Raw genomic sequence first — 24,611 nt, 5'->3', positions numbered from 1 at the left:
CTGCTAAAGTAGAGCAAGAGTAGTGGTTATTTCGGTATCGTTTGTGTGTTGATGGAATATGAGTTTGGCTCTTTTCTATTTATGTAGTTGGCAAAAACTAAGCATAAAAGAAACAAGTAAAGGTGTCTAAGTTAGGGTGTAACCGAACATTATATACTCAGCGTGAACTTTAATTGTACATTTCAGTTCAGATAAATTACTTTTCTACATAACACGTGGCACCACTCGTTTAAAAAAAATGTCTCCCCATTTCCTCTTACAATAAAACTTGATAAGTGAAATATTGATTCAAAACTATTTTTTGCTAAGTTATATCTTATTATTCTAGCCTGCGACCCGTTTAAACTTGTTTTATATCTATGAAAGTTGCCGTGGCCTTTAACCGATCTCGTCCATTTTTTCTAGAAATATTTCCTGCTATAGGGAAAATTTGTGTACCCAATTTTATTACGATCCGTTAATTTTTCTTCAAGTTATGGCTCCCGAAACACAGAAAATTGCTTAGTCTTAAAAGGGGAGGTACTGCCAGCAAGGGATTTGAGGATTTTATTACGGCTCTGAATTCTTGGAACAATTGCGGTTGCGTGCGCACCAAAATGTAGATCCTGATCAAACGTCACACCCAAGATTTTGGGGTGTAGGACAGTCGGTAGCGTAGTGCCATCGACGTGGATGTTCAATATGGTCGACATTTGGGGCGTCCATGTTGTAAATAAGGTCGCGGAAGATTTAGTCGGTGACAATGCCAGGTTTCGCGAGGCGAAAAAACTGGAAAGATCAGGGAGATAGCCGTTTATTTTATTGCATAGCTCATCGATCTTTGGGCCTGGGCCTGTGGCCATTATTGTGCAGTCATCGGCGTAGGAAACGATTGTGACTCCTTCCGGTGGTGAAGGTAGCTTAGATATGTAGAAATTAAACAAAAGCGGGGATAGGACATCACCCTGTGGCACCCCTTGTTTAATTCTCCTTTGTTTTGATGTTTCGTTTCTGAATTGCACCGATGCCTGCCGACCACCCAGTTAATTTGCGATCCACATTTTAAGACATGGGGGAAGGGTAGACCCTTCCAGGTCTTGCAGTAACGAGCCATGGTTGACCGTATCAAAAGCTTTTGATAGGTCTAACGCTACGAGTACTGTTCTATGGTGGGGATATTGATTCAAACCGCAATTTATCTGGGTGCTAATGACATTTAGCGCGGAGGTAGTGCTATGGAGTTTTCTGAAGCCATGCTGATGAGGGGCTAGCTGCAAATGTGCTTGGAAATAAGGGAGCAAAATGGCTTCAAGCGTCTTTGCCACTGGCGATAGGAGAGATATCGGACGATATGACTCACCTACGTTAGCTGGTTTCCCAGGCTTTAGTAGCGGGACCACCTTGGCCATTTTCCATTTCTCGGGTATGACAAAGGTGGAAAGAGACAGGTTGAAGACATGCGCTAAATATTTGAAACCCTCTTTCCCTAGGTTTTTAAGCATCGGCATGGCTATGCCGTCTGGGCCCACTGCTTTGGATGGTTTAGCGCGACCAATGGCGTCCTCAACCTCTCTAGCGGTGATGGTAATTGGTGACGCACTGAGTTTGTGTTTATGTGCGTGTCTATTGGCTCTCCGTCTATTTTTGTCGACCGTAGGATGCATTATATATTGTCGGCAGAAAGCGCTCGCGCATTTTTTCGAATCCGACAGCACCTTATCGCCAAAGGCGATGGAAACTTTGTCTTTGTGCTTAGTCGGATTCGATAGGGACTTTACGGTGGACCAAAGTTTACCTACACCGGTAGAGAGGTTACAACCTCTTAGGTGCTCTTCCCATTTCGCCCGCTTGTGTTCGTCCACAAGCAATCTGATGCGTTGGTTTATATCCCTTATTTGGGGGTCGCCTGGATCAAGCTGTCTTATAAGGTCGCGTTCCCTCGCTAAGCTCGCGGCCTCCGCCGGGAAGTGGGGCCGGATTTCGGGAATTCTCCCGGCGGGAATGAAATGTGCCGAGGCGGATTCAATGACCTTACGGAAGGCACGCTCCCCTTGGCGGGCATCAGTCGGGATAGGGAGGGCAGCAAAGCTGCTGTCTGTTGCAGATTTATATTCTTCCCACTTTCCTTTTTTGAAGTTTATGAAAGTGCGTTTTTCGGTGACAATGAAGTCGGCGGTACGCTCGAACGAAATAAGTATGGGCAGGTGGTCGGATGCCAATGTTACCATCGGCTGCCAGTTGACGTAGTTTACGAGTTCTGCGCTCACGATTGAGATATCTGGCGAGCTATGACAACTTCCTACCATACGTGTGGGGGCGTCCCCGTTTATTGTGCAGAACGTCGTTTCGTCTATTTGATCCGCCAACATCTCACCCCTACTGTCCGCCCGCAAGTCTGAATGCCATAGGTCGTGATGGGCATTGAAATCGCCTAAGATAATGCGATTGTTGCCAGTGAGTAAGGCCTCGATATTAGGGCGGTATCCACTGGGGCAACAGGTGGCAGGAGGGATGTAGATGTTGATGATTTCTAGATTTGCATCGCCTGACCGGACAGATAGGCCTTGACGTTCTAAGACATTGTCACTGCGGTCGATGCCAGGATCAAATATATGATATTGCACAGAGTGGTGTATAATAAACGCGAGGCCGCCTCCATTTCCGCTCTCGCGGTCTTTCCTGTGGACATTATAACCAGAGCAGGTCTGCAATGCAGATCTTGCTGTGAGTTTAGTCTCTTGAATCGCAGCAATGCGGATGTTGTGCCGCTTCATGAAATCGACTATCTCCGTAATCTTCCCAGTTAGTCCATTACAGTTGAACTGCAGAATTCTGAGGTGCATGAGGGGTGACGCCGCCACTCTAGGGGTAAGTGAGGGGTGACTACGCCTAGGTTGTGGAAGGCCAGGACGCAATTGCTGTTGTGGCCTTGGGACTGGGCGCCCTTGGGCAAGCATTGGGGTACCCGGATGATTTGGGTTTGCGATCTGGCAACATGGCGCGATGAAACCCGTCGAGGGGTTGCCGTCGCGAAGACCAGAACATCTAGGAAAGTGGCACCACCCAAGGCAGGAGCTGCATTGAGCGGATGTCGCAAACCTATATATTCTGTGCTGGCAGACGGTGCAAACGGAGGCAGGGACTAAGAGTCTGTTTCCCTGACCTGCACGATTGCTGCCAGAAAAGAGGGGGGGAGAAGAAGACGGGGGCAGGGGCTGATGCTCAGCATTGTTACCAGCTCTACTCCGAAGGTAGTAGTTATGAGTGGTATCAGCTGTTTGAGTTGTTGGCGCCGTGGGGCGCGAGCAGCAGCGGGTACTTGTTGTGGCTTGCTGAGCAGCGAAGCTGCTGGAAGGTAGTGGGGATACGCTAAGGCGTAGACTACGGGACGCCCTTGGGCGTGAGCAGCAAGGAGCCACAAAAGATTTATAAAAGTTACGTGGACGTCGGGTTTTGGGATCAAGCCCAGAACAACCTGTCCGATGCAACCATCCCTTGCACGAGACACACTGAACAGAGTATGACCGTCCTAAAAAGATTCTTTTCTGGCAAATGCAGCAAAACCATTTCTCAGGACCGGGGTCAGGAGGCGGACCCGGATTGGGTTCGATACCTTCCCGGAGTAAGAGAATATGTAGCAGTCCTGCTGCAAGGAGCTGCTGGGAGGATGACAATTTGTGGGAGGGACGAAACAATCTTTATCTTTTCCCCAAGTACTGCCAGCGAGGGATTTGATGATTTTGTTACGGCTCTGAATTCTCGGAACAATTGCGGCTGCGTGCTCACCAAAATGTAGATCCTGATCAAACGTCACACCCAAGATTTTGGGGTGTCGGACAGTCGGTAGCGTAGTGCCATCGACGTGGATGTTCAAAATGGTCGACATTTGGGGCGTCCATGTTGTAAATAAGGTCGCGGAAGATTTAGTCGGTGATAATGCCAGCTTTCGCGAGGCGAAAAAACTGGAGAGATCAGAGAGGTAGCCGTTTATTTTATTGCATAGCGCATCGATCTTTGGGCCTGGGCCTGTGGCCATTATTGTGCAGTCATCGGCGTAGGAAACGATTGTGACTGAAGGTGAAGGTAGCTTAGATATGTAGAAATTAAACAAAAGTGGGGATAGGACACCACTCTGCGGCACCCCCTGTTTAATTCTCCTTGGTTTTGATGTTTCGTTTCTAAATTGCATCGATGCCTGCCGACCACCCAGATAATTTGCGGTCCACCTTTTAAGACATGGGGGAAGGGTACACCCTTCCAGGTCTTGCAGTAACGAGCCATGGTTGACCGTATCAAAAGCCTTTGATAGGTCTAGCGCTACGAGTACTGTTCTATGGTGGGGGTATTGATTTAAACCTCAATTTATCTGGGTGCTAATGGCATTCAGCGCGGTGGTAGTGCTATGGAGTTTTCTGAAGCCATGCTGATGAGGGGCTAGCTGCAAATTTGCTTGGAAATAAGGGAGCAGAATGGCTTCAAGCGTCTTTGCTACTGGCGATAGGAGAGATATCGGACGATACGACTCACCTATGTTAGTTGGTTTCCCAGGCTTTAGTAGCGGGACCACCTTGGCCATTTTCCATTTCTCAGGTATGACAAAGGTGGAAAGAGACAGATTGAAGACATGTGCTAAATATTTGAATCCCTCTTTCCCTAGGTTTTTAAGCATCGGCATGGCTGTGCCGTCTGGGCCCACTGCTTTGGATGGTTTAGCGCGACCAATGGCGTCCTCAACCTCTTTAGCGGTGATGGTGATTGGTAACGCGCTGTATTTGTGTTTATGTGCGCGTCTATTGGCTCTCCGTCTATCTTTGTCGACCGTAGGATGCATTATATATTGTCGGCAGAAAGCGCTCGCGCATTTTTTCGCGTCCGACAGCACTTTGTCGCCAAAGGCGATGGAAACTTTGTCTTTGTGCTTAGTCGGATTCGATAGGGACTTTACGGTGGACCAAAGTTTACCCACACCGGTAGAGAGGTTACAACCTCTTAGGTGCTCCTCCCATTTCGCCCGCTTGTGTTCATCTACAAGCAATCTGATGCGTTGGTTTATATCCCTTTTTTGGGGGTCGCCTGGGTCAAGCTGTCTTATAAGGTCACGTTCTCTCGCTAAGTTTGCGGCCTCCGCCGGGAAGTGGGGCCGGATTTCGGGAATTCTCCCAGCGTGAATGAAATGTGCCCAGGCGGATTTAATGACCTTACGGAAGGCACGCTCCCCTTGGCGGGCATCAGTCGGGATAGGGAAGGCAGCTAGGCGGCTGTCTGTAAAGGATTTATATTTTTCCCACTTTCCTTTTTTGAAGTTTATGAAAGTGCGTTTTTCAGTGACGATGAAGTCGGCGTTACCCTCAAGCGAAATAAGTATGGGCAAGTGGTCGGATGCCAATGTTACCATCGGCTGCCAGTTGACGCAGTTTACGAGTTCTGCGCTCACGATTGAGATATCTGACGAGCTGTGACAGCTTCCTACCATACGTGTGGGGGCGTCTCCGTTTATTGTGCAGAACGTCGTTTCTTCTATTTGATCCGCCAACATCTCACCCCTACTCTCCGCCCGCAAGTTTGAATGCCATAGATCATGATGGGCATTGAAATCGCCTAAGATAATGCGATTGTTGCCAGTGAGTAAGGCCCTGATATTAGGGCGGTATCCACTGGGGCAACAGGTGGCAGGAGGGATGTAGATGTTGATGATTTCTAGGTTTCCATCACCTGACCGGACAGATAGGCCTTGACGTTCTAAGGTATTGTCCCTGCGGTCGATGCCAGGATCAAATATATAATATTGCACAGAGTGGTGTATGATAAACGCGAGACCGCCTCCATTTCCGCTTTCGCGGTCTTTCCTGTGGACGTTATACCCAGAGCAGGTCTGCAATGCAGATCTTGCTGTGAGTTTAGTCTCTTGAATCGCAGCAATGCGGATGTTGTACCGCTTCATGAAATCGACTATCTCCGTAATCTTCCCAGTTAGTCCATTACAGTTTAACTGCAGAATTCTGAAGTGCATAAGGGGAGACGTCGCCACTCTTGGGGTAAGTGACGGGTGACTACGCCTGGGTTGGGGAAGGCCAGGACGCAATTGCTGTTGTGGCCCTAGGACTGGGCGTCCTTGGGCAAGCATTGGGGTACCCGGATGATTTGGGTTTGCGGCCTGGCAACATGGCGCGATGAAACCCGTCGGGGGGTTGCCGTCGCGGAGACCAGAACATCTAGGGAAGTGGCACCACCCAAGGCAGGAGATGCATTGGGCGGATGTCGCAAACATATATATTATGTGCTGGCAAACGGTGCAAACGGAGGTAGGGACTAAGAGTCTCTTTCCCTGACCTACACGATTGCTGCCGGAAAAGAGGGGGGAGAAGACGGGGGCAGGGGCTGATGCTCAGCATTGCTTCCGACTCTACAACGAAGATTGTAGTTATGAGTGGTAGCAGCTGTTTGAGTTGTTGGCGCCGTGGGGCGCGAGCAGCAGCGGGTACTTGTTGTGGCTTGCTGAGCAGCGGGGCTGCTGGAAGGTAAGGGGGGGGGGGGGCGCTTAGACGTAGACCACGGGACGCCCTTGGGCGTGAACAGCAAGGAGCAACAAAAGATTTATAAAAGTTACGTGGACGTCGGGTTTTGGGATCAAGCCCAGAACAACCTGTCCGATGCAACCGTCCCTTGCACGAGACACACTGAACAGAGTATGACCGTCCTAAAAAGATTCTTTTCCGGCAGATGCAGCAAAACCATTTCTCAGGACCGGGGTCAGGAGACGGACCCGGATTGGATTCGATGCCTTCCCGGAGTAAGAAAATATGGAGCAGTCCTGCTGCAAGGAGCTGCTCGGAGGATGACAATTTGTGGGAGGGACGAAACAAATTAGACGGGGTCACACCGAAATGACAGTCCTTGGTCGGGAAAAATCCCGAGTCGCTCCGGTACATAGAACCGACTGCCTTGGGAAGCGTGTGGATACACGTCATATTTAGTGGATACACGTCATATTTAGAGGTGATACATAGAATGTTGAGGTGAAACATGGACACATATTTCAGTTACATCTGAGTAGAATGCGTATTGAAATTTATTAGTACTAATTTTATGCGCAGCAATTTCAGAAGTGCATTTATAGTTTGACGCTCAGCAGTCCATATAAAGTTTAAGCGTAAACGACTATAGATGTAAAAAAAACACAGCTTAAGGCCTAATTAAACTTCCTTAACCCTAACGCCATAGTCGTAACCGTATCCATAACGATCTCCATTGTATCGATTAATAGTGCCATAACCTTAAACAGCTGACATTTTCATAAAAATGATGAAAACGCAAAAAATTACAAACATATTCCACAAAAAATTAGTCTCTTAGTCATAACGTATCCAAAACAATGAATAAAATCTACTAAAGGTTAATAAATTCACGAACTCAAATATTTTTAGGTTATGGATATGGCAAGAAACAAAAAATCAATTGGTTGGCTATGGTATGGTTATGGCGTTAGCGTTATGTTATTGCACCAATAATCGATTACATTGATTTCCATAAGGTAGGTTCCATCAGCTGTTTTATCTGGTTATGGTTTTATGGTTGTAAGTCACCATTAATTGGCCTTTTGCAGTTCAAAGTGCTTGCTAGCAGTGCCTTAACATTTTCAGAGCTCCATTACAGCCATGGCGCAACGATACAAGGTGGCAGCATGGAACAGCTGATTATACCCTTTTTTTATTTGACTTGATACCAGGGATGCACCTTAACGTTAAGCTAATCGTTTATCAAAAAATTTCCACCGTTTCCGTTGAAACACTTCGAAATATTATCGATAAAGAAATTATCAAAATAAATTGTATCTCGTTTTTAACCGAAACGAAAAGCTTTCGTTAACGTTAAAAACGTTAACAAAAACGTGATACTTTATGTTTGAATTGTGCTGGCAATACTACAGCCATGGTGAAGCCGTAAGGTGGCAACAACGAGCGCACATACACACACAAACTCTATGTAATTTGTTTGTGTAATTCGTTGGTGGTAATGTCAAAAATACTCTGAGAAATGTTCGTACTGTCAAAATTCAAGAGAAAAGTTGCAATCAGCTTGGCTAATGCTTTCACCTTTAATGACTCCGCCATCAATCAGCTTTGCCAGCATAGTTTGAAATTAATAATCAACATAAACGATTTGATTTCGTTTTGATATGGCAGAAAACGAAACGAAATCATTTCGTTAATTTGACGATCTTAACGTTAATAAACGAAACGAAATGAGTTCGTTTCGTTTATTAACGTTGATTATCGTAACGAAATGATATCGTTTCGTTGGTTAAGCATGCCTGCTTGATACATCAACTTACGGTGTCGTACGACTTTGACATTTGTCCATCGAATTTACAAAAACAAAGTACATGGAATTTTTATTTATGTTTGTAGGTATGTCACCATGCTGCCACCTTGTATCATTCCGCTATGATTACAGCATTCAAATTGCAGGGTTGCATTATACAAAAAAAGTTTACCACAGTAAAAAAGCATGGTGAATTTTTGAGTCATGTCTTCCTGTGCATTTATTTTCGGTAGACAAATTCTTTCATTAGTCAGCCATAGCACAGTGCAGACGTGCAACTTTCGGTTAGCAATAAATGGAAAAGTAAATAATTAAGTCATATATTTTTCAGTTTTATTATTACTGAAATAAATTGCAAATGAGTTGCTGCAGCGTGGCAGCTTTAAGTAATTACTTGGTTATAAGGTGAGTACAAAATAGTTTAATAATAATGATTAATTAATAACTTAATTTTAAAGGCTCTATAGGTGTTTGTAATTTAAGTTTAGTAGAATACCTATGATATGTTGTAAGACAAAAAAGCAGGAAAGTTTAACGGGAATATTGAAAACTATATGAAGAACAAAAGGGCGTCACAGCGCATCATTAGCATAACACTAGCGTTTTTTTTTTTTTTTTATTCTAACCCCGTTTTTCTGCCGGGCCTTGCTTGGTACAGCTGCTAGCCGATGCTCGTTTGTGGATACATAACAAAGAAATTGATAAAGGCATATATACATATGTGTACATATGTAGGTCTATATGTATTTAAATTGCTGTATCTTTCAATTAATTTCGATTTTATGTATACATATATATATATGTACATATGTAATTTAAAGATGGCTGTATACGCATAATGAAAGTTATTCAACCCTGCTATCCTGATAGGTACATACCAATTTTATGTAAGCAGACTAGGTATACATACACACAAAAATTTCGTTGGGTCAGTATAAAGAGGGTCGCATCTCACTTTAATTAAAATCGGTATATTTGCTTGCTATAGTAACGATCTATGTACATTAGGGCGTTTCACAATTTTTTTTTCCTTCAAAGAGACTAATAAAGCGTCGAAATTAAGAGAAAAATTCTTCTTGCATTTTTTCATCGTTCGTTTCCATCACAATTCTCTACACAAATACTATGTACATATTACACTTTTGTATACAATTAAATGCTATGAAATTTATTCAAGTTCAAAATTGATGTATTAGAAGTCAACAGTAACATTTCCAACACAATTTTGCTCGTCTAGTATTACTTTTTAAAATTATAGGTACACTGTACCTGGTACAGTCTGCGACACAAAGATAGCTTAACTGTTTAAGGCTACCTTTACTTTGCAGGTAGATATTTGCATATATGTGACCCGGCCTATGAAAAGGTGGCTTATGACTCGAAACAAATTTTTCCACTTTTTTTTCTGGTTTCGATAGTTTTTATCTTTAACAAGTGTTTCTCGCAATTTCTTTTTTGAGTTATAAGCCACATTTTCATAGGCCGGGTCACATATGTATGCTTTTATTAAATCAAGAGAAATTATGCTTGTGCGCTTTACACTCAAAACTATTGTAACAGAATTGAACTGATTGAATCGAACCTTGAAGAATTGATTGCAGAGAATTGATAGATACATATGTACGTATCTTACTTAAATTTTAGGATCCTTTTTAAGCAGAAAGATGTTTGTATGTTTATAGTTGTGGCAATGAAAATAGGCTTAATATCGGTTTTATTCATGCAACAAAATCGTAACGAGTTGATATTTACATACATACGTTAGATGTTAGAAAAAAGTGTATATGAGGACGTTTTCTTTTGAGCAGAAGATGTTTCAACGATTTTTGGCATTTTTGTCCATAGTTTCGTAGGCGCATTACAAAAAAGCTACAGATTGAAGTCGAGTACAGGTTTTAGCGAGGTATTGCTAGACATCTGGCATAAAATATACGATACATTTTACCCCAAAATATTTACCGTTTCGTTTTGGGTGCATTGCGGTGCAAAACCGCATGCTAATAGCCTAAATAAAACATGATTTGTGTATGTATAACAAAAGGCAATTTTGAAGCATCTACAAAGTACAGTTGAATTTTGATATATATATATTTTTTTTTTTTTTGTAAATTTCAAAGCGCATATGGGCGGTAGAGGGTCTTAGTTTGCAGGAACAGAAACTGTATGAGGAACTAAAAATTATTTTTCTTAAAGTTTGTAGGGCCAACGATTTCATAGAGATGTTAAAAATCTAACAAAATATAGCGCCAAATATTTACCGTTTCGTTTAAGGCACAAAAAAAGTCAGCAGCAAGCCTTCATTTTTGCATTTATTAGGTACAATACGCAAGTTTCGCCCCTCTACAGCGTACAGTTCATTATTTATATGTGACCCGGTCTATGAAAAGGTGGTTTATGACTCAAAAAAGAAATTGCGAGAAACAGCTGTTTTTTTTAGTCATAAGCCACCTTTTCATAGACCAGGTCACATAGGCAATTTTTTTCATCACTTTACGCAGACTGTCTTTTGAGAACTATAAAACAGTCATGGTTCAAAAGTAAGGAACCTTTCTTAAATAACATCGGGTATATTTTTTACTTTAATTTATACTTGATTTTATTTCTGTATAAAATGTATCAGCTTTAAAGAAAAAATTTCAAGTTAGTTAAATCGACATATTTGAATAATTAAAGAATTTTTTTTATGGAAAATAGTCCATGTAGGTACATATGTAGTAGGGGTAGGTACCTACTTTGGAAATAATCAATTTTTGTTTTTGCTGCTTTCGAGAAAATATGCCACTTGAAATATGCAACGAATCTGATTTGTGCACTTTTAGAATTTCTAGACGTATGCCAAAAAATGTAAAGTTAATTATTAGCTGCAGTTTTATTTTACTTACAGAAGTTAAAAAAAACAAAAATAAGAATACTGCTATTTTTTTGATCGCAAATGTATGTATGTGTATGAAAATCAGAAAAACTATTAAAATTTACATTCAAGTATCGCTATGCAAATTAAGAAGCTGATTCAATTATGTTGTGATGACAATTTCATACCCAAAACTGAGCGAAAATGCTGAAATTTTCATAACATGCACTACCATCTGATTAACATTTACTCAACAGATTTGTTTAACTTTCCATAAAAACAACTTGTTTCGGTTTTAGTACTTTTCAATTCTTTTTCGAATTTTAGCAAATCTAAGTAACATTTGAAAAATCTGCAAAAAAAAACTTAAATTATAAAATAATCTTTAGAAAATTTGTTCAAAAATCGCGCTGGGAAAACGATATAAGTTGTGCTTTAGAAAGTTAATAAATATTTTAAGTAACTAAATTTGACGCAATAAAATTATAAAAAGGGCTTACTGATTATAACAATATTTTTCGTATTCTTTCATTTGCAGTCACAACTTGAACGAATAGCCAACATTTAGCTTACAAGCGAAGAACGCTGAGCAAATGCCGCAACAATCAATGGAAGGCCAGTTGTAAATCATTCATGGAGTGAAGACCCAAAATCGACAAACAGTCAAAATGCTACTACTAAATCTTAAATCTAAGCTTTTAGTTTATTCTTTGTATTTTTGTTGTTAATTAAGAAAAAAAAGTATTGTTCATAAATGTTAAATGTTTAAATTTTAGGTATACTAAAAAGTTGAGCGTACAGATGTATGTACACATTTATGTAGGTATGTGAATACTTATGTGCATGTATGTATATGATTGGACTGAAGTAAGGATGCAATGATAGTCAAGATTTCAAAATGAATTTCAAATTGAATAAAAGGGAAGTTTAGTTTATATAGAACAGCGAAATGAAATGAAGCTATTATGATATGTTTAAGAAAATGAAATTTTAAATGAATTAAATAAAAAAGATGAATTTAATTTTAAAAATTTATTCGATTTCTTAATTTAAAAGAGAAATGCGTAAGTATTTTGTTAATTTATTTTATTGATTTATTATTTATTTGCCTACATTAAATTTGATCTATAATTAAAATTTCTATAAACTGTTTATACGTACTTAATCATAACATAATCGAACAAGGTATACATTTCAATATAAAGCAACAACTCTGTAAATTGCATACATGAGTACATATTAGGGCTGTGAACTGTATTCAGATTTTGCAACTATCCGGATAAACCGCAAATTCGAAAAACCGGATAGCTAAGCAAAAGATCCGGCTATACGGATATCCGGATTGATAAACGGAAAATCCGGATATCCGCATGTCCGGATACTGGAATATAAAAGTTGAGTATCTGCATCATGATTCAATCACGGTTTGTAACATTGTAGCTTTTTTATTATGCGGCAGTTACCCACGAACGTACGTAGAAAAAACGTGTCAGCTGACACGACCTATCTTATGAGTGTGCAATGTAAACGAAAACTCACCGACGTGCAACGCCCGTACGTACGTAGCCCGGAACGTAGAAATCAAAACAATTTTGATTTTTTCCGTAAGAACGTGTCAGCTGATCGCTCTCTCACTAGACATAGTTACCTAGTAAACTTTTGTGCGCTAATTTTTGACCGTTTCTAATTTTATGCAAAAACGCCTAATTAAAGTTTGAAAAATTGTGGAAATAATTCGAAATAATTATGTAAAAGTGCTGATTATAAATATTTAATCTATTTATACTTATTTAATATGTATTCCGGCCTTTTACAATATCAAAAATTAAATTGGAAAAAGTTGACTCGTTATTTTAAAGGCATTTACTCGATGTAAACTGGTTAGTCGCTACTTTTTTTTTGGGCGAGATGTTTATAAATGTCTTCTACACATTTTCATGGGGTATTTGTGTTTATTTTTCCGACTGTATTTAATTAATTATTAAATTCTCTTTCCAAAAAACACGTTTGCATAAAGTGACAACACCGCTCATTTTCATACGAATTTTTGACCCAGGGAAGTCTTTTTCGGTAACTTCCCGTTGAGCTAGACACTTGATACTCAGAACATAGTTCAGATCTGGGGGCATTACAATGCAAGTGAAAAAAAATCCGCTATGTGGCGCACGGATCTTGAAATACAGAAAATTTATTTTAAAATGGAAATTTTGCGATCGACTTTTAACTAACTTCTCGGTGATCCAGAGACTTGAAACTTAGCACATAGTTTGCGAGTCGATGGCACTACAATTCGTGGAAAACAAAATGCCGCGGCAGACGAACGAGATAAACGAAAGTCTCTGAAAATCCCTGAAAAAACGCAGGGAATCTTGCGATCGATTTTTGAGCAACTTGCCGGTTAGCTAGAGACTTCCAACTTGGGCCGTGGGTTAGAACCCGGTCACAATGCAACATTTGATCAAAGAAAAATTCGCTAGATGGAACGCGGATGGAGACAGTAAGAAAAAGTTTTAATTTGGGAATCTTTCAATCCAGGTTACCTAGAGACTTGAAACTTGGCACTTGGTTAGAGGCCTGTGACAATACAACTTATAGAAAACAAAGTTCCGCTAGGTGGCGCGCTAGTCAAGCTAAATGCAATTCCTTTAAAAACGGGGGGAATCTTGCGATCGATTTTCGAGTAACTTCCCGATGAGCTAGAGACATAAAGCTTGGGCCGTAAGTCAGAACCCGGTGACAATGCAATATTTTATCAAAAAAATTCCGCTAGGTGGCGCATGGATCGATATATTGAGAAAACTAGTTTTAAATTGGGAATCTTGCAATCGATTTTTAACTACATAACTTCCTGGATATCGAGAGACTTGAAATCTGAAATGTAGTTTAAAACTCGGTGACAGTGCAGTGTTTGATCAAAAAATGTGAGCTACGTAACGCACAAGTCGAACTATTTAGAAGATTAGGCCATACCTTCATGGCTAGCCTCTTGAGTGTTGCAGGCGTTGTAGAATTCCACCCCGTTGAAGGCCCAACTCAATGCCCGTCCTTGCATACCTTTAGGCGTACGCGTCTTTCATCACGAGTCTTTTGGAATTTCAGGCGTATGCGAATTTCTCCACAATTTTCAGCTGTGCAAATTAAGTAGCTGACAGGCGAGGTGCAATTCTCTAGTTATGATGCGAGGTGGAATTCTGTTGTTTTCGTCAGTGTTGTCAGCGAAAATTCCAATTCTCTTAAATTTTGCTATTTTGAACAAATAAATAAAGATAAGAATTTTCACTTAGGAATTACTTAAATTACTAATTAAAGTTGTAATTGCCTTTTTGTAGCCAGTACTAAAAAAATGAAAATAAAAAGATGATAAAAAATTTTTAAGGATTACCTTTATATAAATGGACAAAAAAAAAAAGAAGGCAATTTTTCCTTTAATACAGATATAGTCTTGTTGAATTTTGACTAAAAAACTTTAACAATAGCTCTTGTAAAAACATTTTGGGATTTAAAATTATAAAGGTAGAGCGCGTGTTTAAATTTTAAATAATCAATTAGGTAATCCCAAGTACATGGTTTGCCTTAAATTTAAAGATTGCGCTTCACTTTATAGTTTTAAGTCCCAAAGTTCTTTTACAAGAGCTATTGTTAAATTAGTCAAAATTCAACAAGACTATGTCTATTAAAGGAAAAATTGCCTTCTATTTTTTGTTCATTTATATAAAGGTAATCCTTAAAATTTTTTATCATCCTTTTATTATTTTTGACGTTCATTTAATAATCTACAAACATATTTTGTGAATAATTTTTCCATGTTTACTTCGTTCAATTCATATGCAGATACATGATTCAATTACTAGAGGTTTGTTCTCCAATGATGACAGATCTTTGACACTCCCAAATTGAAAAATCTGGACGGGTTGTTTTTAAGAAGTAAGGAAAACGGGGAATAATTCAATCCCCTTCAGTGAAAATTGTAGTAGAAAAGTATCTTTGGTAGTATATTAGTTTTTAAGGAAATGATTAATTTTCTACCAAATATTTCGTGAATTGATATAGTTATGTTGGTTTGGTCATTCTTTCAGGTTATTCTCAAAATTTGTTTCAAAAACTCCTTACATGAGCATAAGTTCAATGCATTTTGTCATAAGAGGGAGTTAATGAAAAGCATTCTGAGATTAAGCGTTCTTCAATCTAACTCTAATATAGGGCGGTTTTGTGCAAATCCTGAATTGGGAAATTTTTGAAAAATATTTTGAGAAAGCACGATTTTGAACAGGCAGCCGATGGGGTGTTACGCTACACAGCAGCCGCAATGAACTGACAAAAACAAAAATAAAAGAAAATGGCTTATTGTCTTAGAACTTTATATTCCTACCTTCACTTTGACAGAAGAGTTAAGCTTTTGTGCGGTCCTGCTACACAGGGAGTATTCACCTTTTTATTTTGAAATTTCGGACAGCTCTTTTCCGTTAAGTATTCATGGAAGCGTTCCGGATAAACCGTTAATTTAGAATATTCGGAATACGTTCATTTGATACTACCTCACGAGATCCGAATATATCAAATAAGTATATACAAAATATTCCAAATATAAACCGATTCCCCAAATTCTTAAATGGAGACGAATGTTCCGAACATACGGAATTAATAGAACAGAAGGTCGACTTTTAATAAATAAAAAATAAATGTAAGGCGCGATAACCTCCGAAGAGATCTAAGGCCGAGCTTCTCTTCCAATTTGCGTCGTGCTCCTCTTGATTTTTCCCTACAAATTGGCCGGACGGGACCTACATGTTTTATGCCGACTCCGAACGGCATCTGCAAAGCAGATGAGTTTTCACTGAGAGCTTTTCATGGCAGAAATACAATCGGAGCGCTTGCCAGACACTGCCGAGGGGCGACCCCGCTTAGAAAAATTTTCTTCTAATTGAAAAATCTTATTTCTAAAATTTTGATGTTGCTTTGCCCGGGAGTTGAACCCAGGGCATACGGTGTGATAGGCGGAGCACGCTACCATCACACCACGGTGGTCGACTTTTAATACGCACCCAAAAATATCGAGAGAAGTGTCAAAAGACGCGTATTGACCTCGATAACAATAATTCGAAGGCGGAAATAAAAATTTTAGCTCGCTGATAAGATATTGACGAAAAACCGACAAAAGGCCCTGGGTTGCGTTGGCGGCCTTCAGCCGAGCTTATAAAAAATAACCCTGGGCGGTCCACCAATGAGGTGGGATCAAAATTAAATGCATGCAAAATCCCTTTGTACACAATATCTTTTTCAGTGCACAAAAACAATACAAAAATTGCATGAAAATTGCCAACTTCAACTGCAAATATCTCCGGACAGAGATACAAATTTTCTTTTCCGCATTCGGATTATTGTTGTCGAGGTCACCTTTCTTGACATCTTTGGACGCGTATTAGCAGTAGACTCCTGTTCTAGACTTTTACCTGAATAAGTTAACATGCACAATGAGTACATTTCGTTATGACATCTCCATTATTTACTAATGACATTTTTACGTGAATCAAATTGGTTTAGGTTTCGTATATTCATAGGTTTAAGCGCCAAATACACGACACGAACATTTCCGCGAACATTCCGCAATCTTGCAGCTTTGGCCATACACCATACGAACTTTTGGCCGAACATTAGTTCTCTTTCAGACAGCGATGAATACGGACAACAATTGTGCTGCGATTAAAGTCGCATAATCATTATTCTTTTTAATTCTATTACAATAATCTTTGCTTTTTACTTGCCACAATGATGGCAAAGATTTATACATTTCAATAAATTCACTCAGAAATTTTTTATTGTCCATTTTACTTTTCCGCGTATGTCTGTTCCGGTCAGAAATTACTATGATTATGAGCTATTTCGCCATACACGCACGAACAGTTCGCGCAAATTTTCGCCAAAAATTAAAATATTTTGATTATTGGCGAACATTTGCGCGAACTGGCAAACACCACCATACACGACAGAAAAGGTCGCAGAAACATGGCATAACGGGAATGTTCGCGGAAATGTTTGTGTCGTGTATTTGGCGCTTTACGTAAGTGCACGATTTCTTGGTGTCCTCTCTTTTCATAAAATTACCTATGTTCATTTCGAAAATTCGCAAAGAAACAACGCAGTTAACGGTGTCAATTCGATTTGGGAGCAAAATGGCCACAATTGTCAAAAAATGTGTCTGTCGAGCAAATCTCTTGTGATTGAATCATGTTTACAAACATCAAAACATTTTTTTGTTTTTTGTTGTTATTAACGTTAAATAAACATATGTACATCAGTTTGTTGCTTTCACTGGATATACAAAAATACGGTTATTAACCGGATCTGCATAAATCCGGATATCCGAATAGTTTCTCAAACGAATTTTAACCGGATATCCATGCCGTCCGGATTTTATCCATACGGATATCCCGATATTCGAATATGCGGATAGTCCCAGCCCTAGTACATATGTATGCAGGTAAGTACGTAAGTGAGCATGCCTATGTGCATTAGACTGTATCAGCCTGCCGACAAAAAAAGTGTACGCTGTATGTCCTCAAATTCTTAATAAAGATATATTCACGTTTTACTTACTGGAGAATCTGAATATGTGTGAATAAGTAAACTTCAATATGTTTCCATAGTTACCACATTTTGAGTCATACATCAATGAAAATGTATGAATTTGTATAAAGTTATGGTATGTTAACACCTTTTGCAAGCGAGTTTCTAAGTTTGCGTTTGTTTCGAATAACCGTTGATCATAAATATTTTTTGCAGCACAATTCCGAAGATAGTTTTCGCTACATTCAAAAAGTTTTTTAGAAGTTTTGTGATATTTTTTTTTTGGGGAGTTTCGAAATTGTATGCTAACACTTTATGAAAGCGGATTTCGTAGTTTGTTTTCGTCCTGAACAACTATCGATGTGTGTGCACGAAAGTTTAAAAGTTTTCCTAGCAAAGAAATTTCAAAATTTTTAGTTACAAACAACTTTTAAATAAAATTTTTTTGCATCTCGATCTCGAATTATGCATTCTCAATACTCAATTTCACTCAAAAGTGAATTTCAGCGCATGCATGTATATCCCAAACAGAAACTTGTTTCAAAAGCATTTGTCAGTAAACCCACCGCCATCAGTGAACCACCTTGACTCTCAAACCAGTTTTGTTATATATTTGTGAAAAATTTCTTTCTCCGAACAAATTTCTCTTTTGTTAAATGTAATTTCCAATTTATAATTTTCATTTCATTCAACATTGGATTTGGAGTCTGAACATGGTTTTCAAGGAAATTTCGGAAAATCTCTGGCCTCCAAACAAACTTAGCTAAACACTTTTTGAAAGGCCATTTCGAAAACGTTCTCTCCAAAGAATGTTCAAAACTATAATTTTACAAAGCTATTTCGAAATATTCTCTTTTGTGCGTATTAGATGAGTTCTTGTAGCCGAGCGGGGTATAACTCTGATAAGTAAATCTTTAGTTTCGCTGTAATAAGGGTCCCCTCCTGGTATGGTTTCGATTCAAGAACGTCAGCGATTGGTGAAAAAGCTTTCGAAGACTTCTTTCATTGGAATCGGCGGGGAGGTAGAAAAACCAAGTACAGAGTAAAACTTAGAAGGGAGATCGTGATTATTTTTTTAGGAATAGTAAAAAAAAAGAACGGAACACAACAACAGAAGAACATTTCAATACAATATCTGTACGCCAAAAAGCAGCAGCAAAGCGAACATAAGTTCCACACATACCACACGTCTCACTTTCATACCATCGCTTCCAACATGCCCCATAAAATGCGTCTCACTACGCAAACTACTGCCTGCCGGCGCTACAAGACGTGGTTTCTTAAAACTCTCATAATACCAATCCATGCCATCCTTACGATCCACGCGTTCCGCTTGTTGATATTCAGACGCTGCTGTATCTACTGATTCGGCGTCCGCTGCATCAAGTGCATTATATTCAAACTGTTGTTGGTGCTGTAGTGCCAATTGATCTGCTGCACCGTCTGAACCCACAAAAGCGCGGTCATTATGTGGCGTTGTGCGATGATATTCCTCCGCTGTGGGTAAATATTGATTTTGAATTTGTGGTGTGTAAACTTTTGTTATAATAGAACGCCCACCTGAAGGCCGCGGTTGCCTTTGTGGGCCATTTGCAGATGTTACGGGTGTAGTTGGATGCTCAGCGCTATTTTCGATGTGATCGATTGCCGTTGACACTTCCGTTGTGGTTGGTGCTTTTGTTAACCAAGATTGACGCTTGATTTGTTCGACATGCTCCTCTGGTGGTGGTATAAGTAAAATGGTCTCTGCTGTGGTAGTTTGTATGAGCGGAGGCGGCTTAAGCATACCGACGGATTGCGCTTCCAAATCATCATAGAAACCGGCGCTATCAAACTCATCGCTATCGCGCATACTAAATGCCGGCGCTTGAGAAGCAGATTTTGTGCGCGTTGTTGTCGGCGCCGATGTTGTTGTAGTTGTGGTAGACAAAGCATTCGTTGGCGCAGTTGCTAATGTTGCCGCAGCTTGTGGTGAAGTATGAATGCTATTTGGGCTCGACGTTCTTATACTAACTTTAGCGTTTGTTGGTGTTGTTGTTTCATATGGTGGCGTCAGAGGGCTCGGGGTTATCGTAAATTCTGCAGGATTTTCAGTTACATAATAAGTCTGTGTTTCAAACTCCTCGCTCTCTGGCTCTGCTGTTGTGGGCGCTTCGATTGGCGAATCGCCTAAATTTGATTGTTGCGTTAGTTGTTTGGGGTTACTGTCAGCATGAACGGCTACTAGCGGTATATAATTACGTTCCGCTTGTTGCGTGATATACTTCGTGGGAGTTGGTATGGGTTCCACAACACCACGCCGTTTTGAGGGATCAGGCATTGGTATGAAACCTCCCACATGCTCCGGCACTATAGGACGAAATCCACCGCGCTCTACGCTTGTCGGCTCGCGAAACGCTGTTTTGAAAACGCTACTCGGCGTTTCACTATTCATTGTCTCATCGGAGCTCGAGTCGACACTTGCTGCCACTGTGGTTGTTTTACGGCTACGCGCCGAAGCATCATGATACTGCGAATCAGATTGACTCAGATATTTTTCGAACTCTGCGCTATTCGGTTGATACATGCGCACCTTTCCGTGCGGTGTATGCATGCGGTGCGTGGCCGGCATTGCATCAAGTCCACTTTCAGTGGTTTGTTTAGTGGTGTTTGTATTTTCGCCACGATCTTTGCGTGCGCGCTGTCCAATGCCGAAAAAGCGGCTCAAGTTCAACGATGGCAGTGGGTAACCAAAGATTGTGAATGGCGAACTGGATTGCGTTGGTGGTGGCGGCCGTTTGAAGTAGTTCGTATTCAATATCGTCTTATTCAAATCAACGTCTGAGCTTAGCGGTGTTTTATGTGGTGCGTTTAGTATTGAATTACTTGCAGTGCTCGCGTGCGCTGTATTCGGCGCATCTGTGCTTACATACGCGCTCGTCTCATTGGAGGGTGTGTAGTCGACATATTGATCGTAAAAGTATTCGCTTTCACCGGCCAGTGGTCGTTCGCCAGTTGGTGTGTCATAAACCTCAACACACTCATCACTGAACTCCTCTCGCAGCTCTCGTTGGAAGATGTCTCCATGATCATTTAATAGCGGTAAATGGTTGGCGTTGTCGTTATTGAAGTTAGCTCCACCCGTAGAAATTCCCGTGCGTTGGTTGGTATCATCAAAGTTGGCGCAGAGACTTCTGTCGATGCGTGAGGCGCGCAGTAGTCGTCCATCTTGACATTTTGGTCCGGGGTAGGGATAATTGGTTTCCTGTAGCCATACGGAAAGCCATTGCATTTCGCAAGAGCAGTTGATAGGGTTGCCTGGGGATTAAAGAAATTTAAATGTAATTTTTGGGTATATCGAAGGGCAGAAGTAGGATGTTTGATTTCGATTGCGAATGATTTTCCGTGATCTCTTCTTTATTTTGGTATGAAGACAATCACAAATCGAACCGAATTGTCCTCAAAGTAAAGCTTAAAAGGGATCGCGGAATATCTCTTCGTTATACCTCACAATTCGATCTTACCATCCACATCAAGAATAGCTATGTTGCCACGTAAATTTCGGAATGTTGCTTCCCGGATTGTACGTAGGTGATTGTTACGCATGGAGAGCACACGTAGACGTGGCATTGTTTCAAAAGGACCGCCCTTAAGTAGAAAAAAAAAAATTAGATACATTCTGCCCATTGAGAGGAGGGCTAATGCCTACTTATTCCCCACGATACTCACCTGAATTTTACATATTCGATTATTATCCATTTTTAGCTCTACCAACCAGTTCAAGGACCTTAAAGGCATTGTATTCACCATGCGGACATCGTTCGTCGACAAATCTAAAACTTCTAAGTTCCGCATTGCGCGTAGGCCTATATTTTCCATATTATGAAAATTATTATTCGATAAATTTAAGAACACCATGGAGGGTGAGTTGAAGAAGCTGTCTGGTGATAAATACCGCAATGTGTTGTATTGAAAGTGCGAAGCGAGTAGGTTTGGTAGATCTTCGAAAACATGGTCTTTCAACTCCACCAGTTTATTGTCTGCCAAAACAAATTCCTGCAGCTCCGGCAGGTGCTTAAGTGCTCCAGGTTCAACCGCACTGATCTCATTGCTGGATAAGTCCAGATACTGCAACTTCGGTAAGTTGCGGAAGGTGCCATGTTTCAGCTCGACTATAAGATTATTGGCTAAACGTATTTCAACCACATTGCGCCACGAGGACACAACGTCTGCATGTACGTGTGTAATCTTATTGTAACTCAAATCGATCTCATGTAAGTTCGCTAAATTCGAGAGACTCACCGAGATGTCGGACAAGGCATTACTTGACAAATCTAGATACTCTAAGGAACGTTGAGATTCGAATGCGGCTGGCGCTATGGTGCGTATGAGATTTCGTGATAGATCTAATTGCTCCAAACGTGAATTATTCGAAAACAGATTGTCCGTAATAGCGTTCAGTTTATTTCCCTGCAAATTGAGGTTACGTAGATCGGCAAGTGGTAAGAAGGCGCGTTCGTCAATGTGCGTCAAACCATTATCCTGCAGATGCAAAAGCTCAAGGCGCGTTGCGCCGATGAACGCGGTGTCGTCCAACGAGCGCAATCTATTATTAGCCAAACTCAGTACGCGTAGTTGCGGTACACCTTGAAAGCCATACTTGGGCAGCTGTTCCAAATGATTGGCGCTCAGATCGAGCATGCGCAAATTGGGAAGATTTAATGATTTTCCGAAGGAAAAAGGCAGCGTGGAAATAGCGTTACCGCGCATCGATATACGTTCGACAATTTTTGGCAGACCGGGTATGATATCAGTGAGTAGATTATAGCTCGCATCAACCTCGAAAAGACGATTCATATTACGTAAAGTCGCTGAATGTATTGTGGCCAATTCATTGTAGGAAATATTTAAAGTCTCCAACATGGGATTGTGTATAAAGGCAGTCGGATCCAATTTCATCAAGCCATTCTCACTCAGATCGAGGCGACGCAAAAAAGGCAATCCAGCCAACAAATATGAGTCAACCATGCGGAAGTTGTTAAGCGCCAAATCCAAACCTTTAAGACCGGGTAGATTCCAGAATGGCATAGGCAATTCGTGCGTTAAACTATTGTTGCGCATTCGTAGCTCACGCAATGCAGGCATCGCCATTAGGGCATCGCGTTCTATCGAGCGCAGTAAATTATTATTTAAATGCAGCTGCTCGAGCGTACCGTGACCGCGTAATGCGCCGAAGGGCACATGCGTCAAGTAATTATTACTCATATCGAGAAACTTCAAAGCCGGTAAAGCGTCAAGTAAAGACCGTAGCTCACCTATTTGCTCGATTTCGTTGTTGTAAGCGTAAACTATCTCGATGCCGCTACCCGAGGCCTGCATAAATGATTCGGGATGTATCCGTCGTATATGATTGTTATGCAGGTAGAGGGTCCTTAACATTGGTGTGCGCAGGAATGCGCCATATTGCAGTTCGGTAATGCGATTATCATTCAGATGTAGCTCCGATAAGTGCGGTAGATCAACAAAGGAGCCATCTTCCACAATATTTATGATGTTATGATCCAAACGTAGTTTTTTGAGATTTTCCAAATCTTTAACAATCCTGCCCACCATACCAACATCGCTAATATCATTGTACGACATCTTAAGATTTACCAAATTCGGTAAACGCATTAGCGCGCGTAAATGTATCCAATTGATCGCATTACGACTAAGATCGATATTCTTCAATGATATGAGGCCATCAAAAGTGTCCGACTCCAGACGTATCAAGTTCGGACCACCATTAATATGGACATTTTGTAATTTAGGCAAATGACGGAACCAATGTGGTTGTAGCTCAGTTAGAGATTTGCTTTGCACACTCAAATATGTAAGACTTAGTAGGCCTGAGAAGTCTGGTAGATGTTTCAACTCATCGGATTGTATAGTGATCGCGATCATGTTGATCATGCCATTCAAACTCTCCACTGGTATGCTGCGCAATTGCGGCTCCACTATATAAACTTCAACTAAACGATTCTCCAACTCATTCAGCCAGCCATTAGAGACTCGTTCGATGCTATTGTAGCGCAACATGAGACGAACAATCTGCAAAGTGCCAAAGAAGCGACCAGGTAAAGCTGGTAATTGGTTATTCTCCAGCACCAGCTCGTCGATTGGTCCTTTGATGTTGCGCTCAAGCGCTTTAATGCTGTCCATTATTTGTGGCAAATTACTGTGCGAACACCTGGTAGAAGAAAAAGACAATAAAATTCGAGCAAGGATCAAAGCAGCTACGAGAGAGGATTATTGTTTCTTACCATATTTGTATTTCTTTGCCACGCAGCGAACAACGACATGGCAGTATGGCCTCTGATGGTGGACATCCCTCCGCTTGTACACCTTCCCGTAATATCATCGTGGCTATGATTAGCCACAGCAGTAGTGTGTAGCGCATTACGAAGACTAGAGTTGAGCAGAGTCTCGGATGTTTGTATTTGTTATGGACATTTTGGGTATATGACGGAATACTAACGGCCCAGGGAATTTTGATGCTGCGCCGGCGCTTCATGGGTTAAAAGATCAAGCAGTCACATGCTGTGGATGGAAAAAGGATATCAGTATTATATCATATCTTCAATGTGGGTATAATAAGTAAAGAATAACATTTAAAAAATATGCCGACGTAATCAAAATTAATTAAAAAACTAGAGATAGCCCCCACAGAGAAAAACATTACAAGTTGATGGAATCCAAAAATAACTACTATAATAAAAACTCCACCGGCGGCCACCGTGGTGTGATGGTAGCGTGCTTCGCCTACCACACCGAATGTCCTGGGTTCACACCCCGGGTAAAGCAACATCAAAATTTTAGAAATAAGGTTTTTCAATTAGAAGAAAATTTTTCTGAGCGGGGTCGCCCCTCGGCAATG

The 24,611-nt window shown here is 40.7% G+C and overlaps 1 protein-coding gene, 1 long non-coding RNA gene and 1 other non-coding gene across 3 annotated transcripts; 2 read left to right on the top strand and 1 right to left on the bottom strand.

Annotated features, from left to right (window-relative positions):
- Positions 1-8,467: 8,467 nt before the first annotated feature.
- Positions 8,468-12,183, top strand: LOC137233939 (uncharacterized). Its single transcript, XR_010947615.1, has 2 exons — positions 8,468-8,706; positions 11,691-12,183. It is a non-coding gene; the product is annotated as an uncharacterized lncRNA (long non-coding RNA).
- LOC137234103 (small nucleolar RNA Me18S-Um1356) lies at positions 11,314-11,400 on the top strand. Its single transcript, XR_010947694.1, has one exon. It is a non-coding gene; the product is annotated as a small nucleolar RNA Me18S-Um1356 (small nucleolar RNA).
- A 6,564-nt stretch (positions 12,184-18,747) lies between the features above and the next one.
- On the bottom strand, positions 18,748-24,248 carry atk (artichoke). Its single transcript, XM_067787333.1, has 4 exons — positions 23,998-24,248; positions 21,425-23,924; positions 21,220-21,343; positions 18,748-21,013 (listed from the first exon to the last, which is right to left on the bottom strand). Exons 1-4 carry the CDS (start codon positions 24,246-24,248, stop codon positions 18,840-18,842), a joined length of 5,049 nt encoding a protein of 1,682 aa, XP_067643434.1. The 3' UTR covers positions 18,748-18,839.
- Between the last annotated feature and the right edge of the window lie 363 nt (positions 24,249-24,611).

The sequence above is a fragment of the Eurosta solidaginis genome, chromosome 5 (genome assembly GCF_040869045.1).
Source record: "Eurosta solidaginis isolate ZX-2024a chromosome 5, ASM4086904v1, whole genome shotgun sequence".
Taxonomy (NCBI): Eukaryota; Metazoa; Arthropoda; class Insecta; order Diptera; family Tephritidae; genus Eurosta; species Eurosta solidaginis.
Note: the sequence above shows the minus strand (reverse complement) of the source record. Positions and strands in the feature narration are given on the sequence as shown.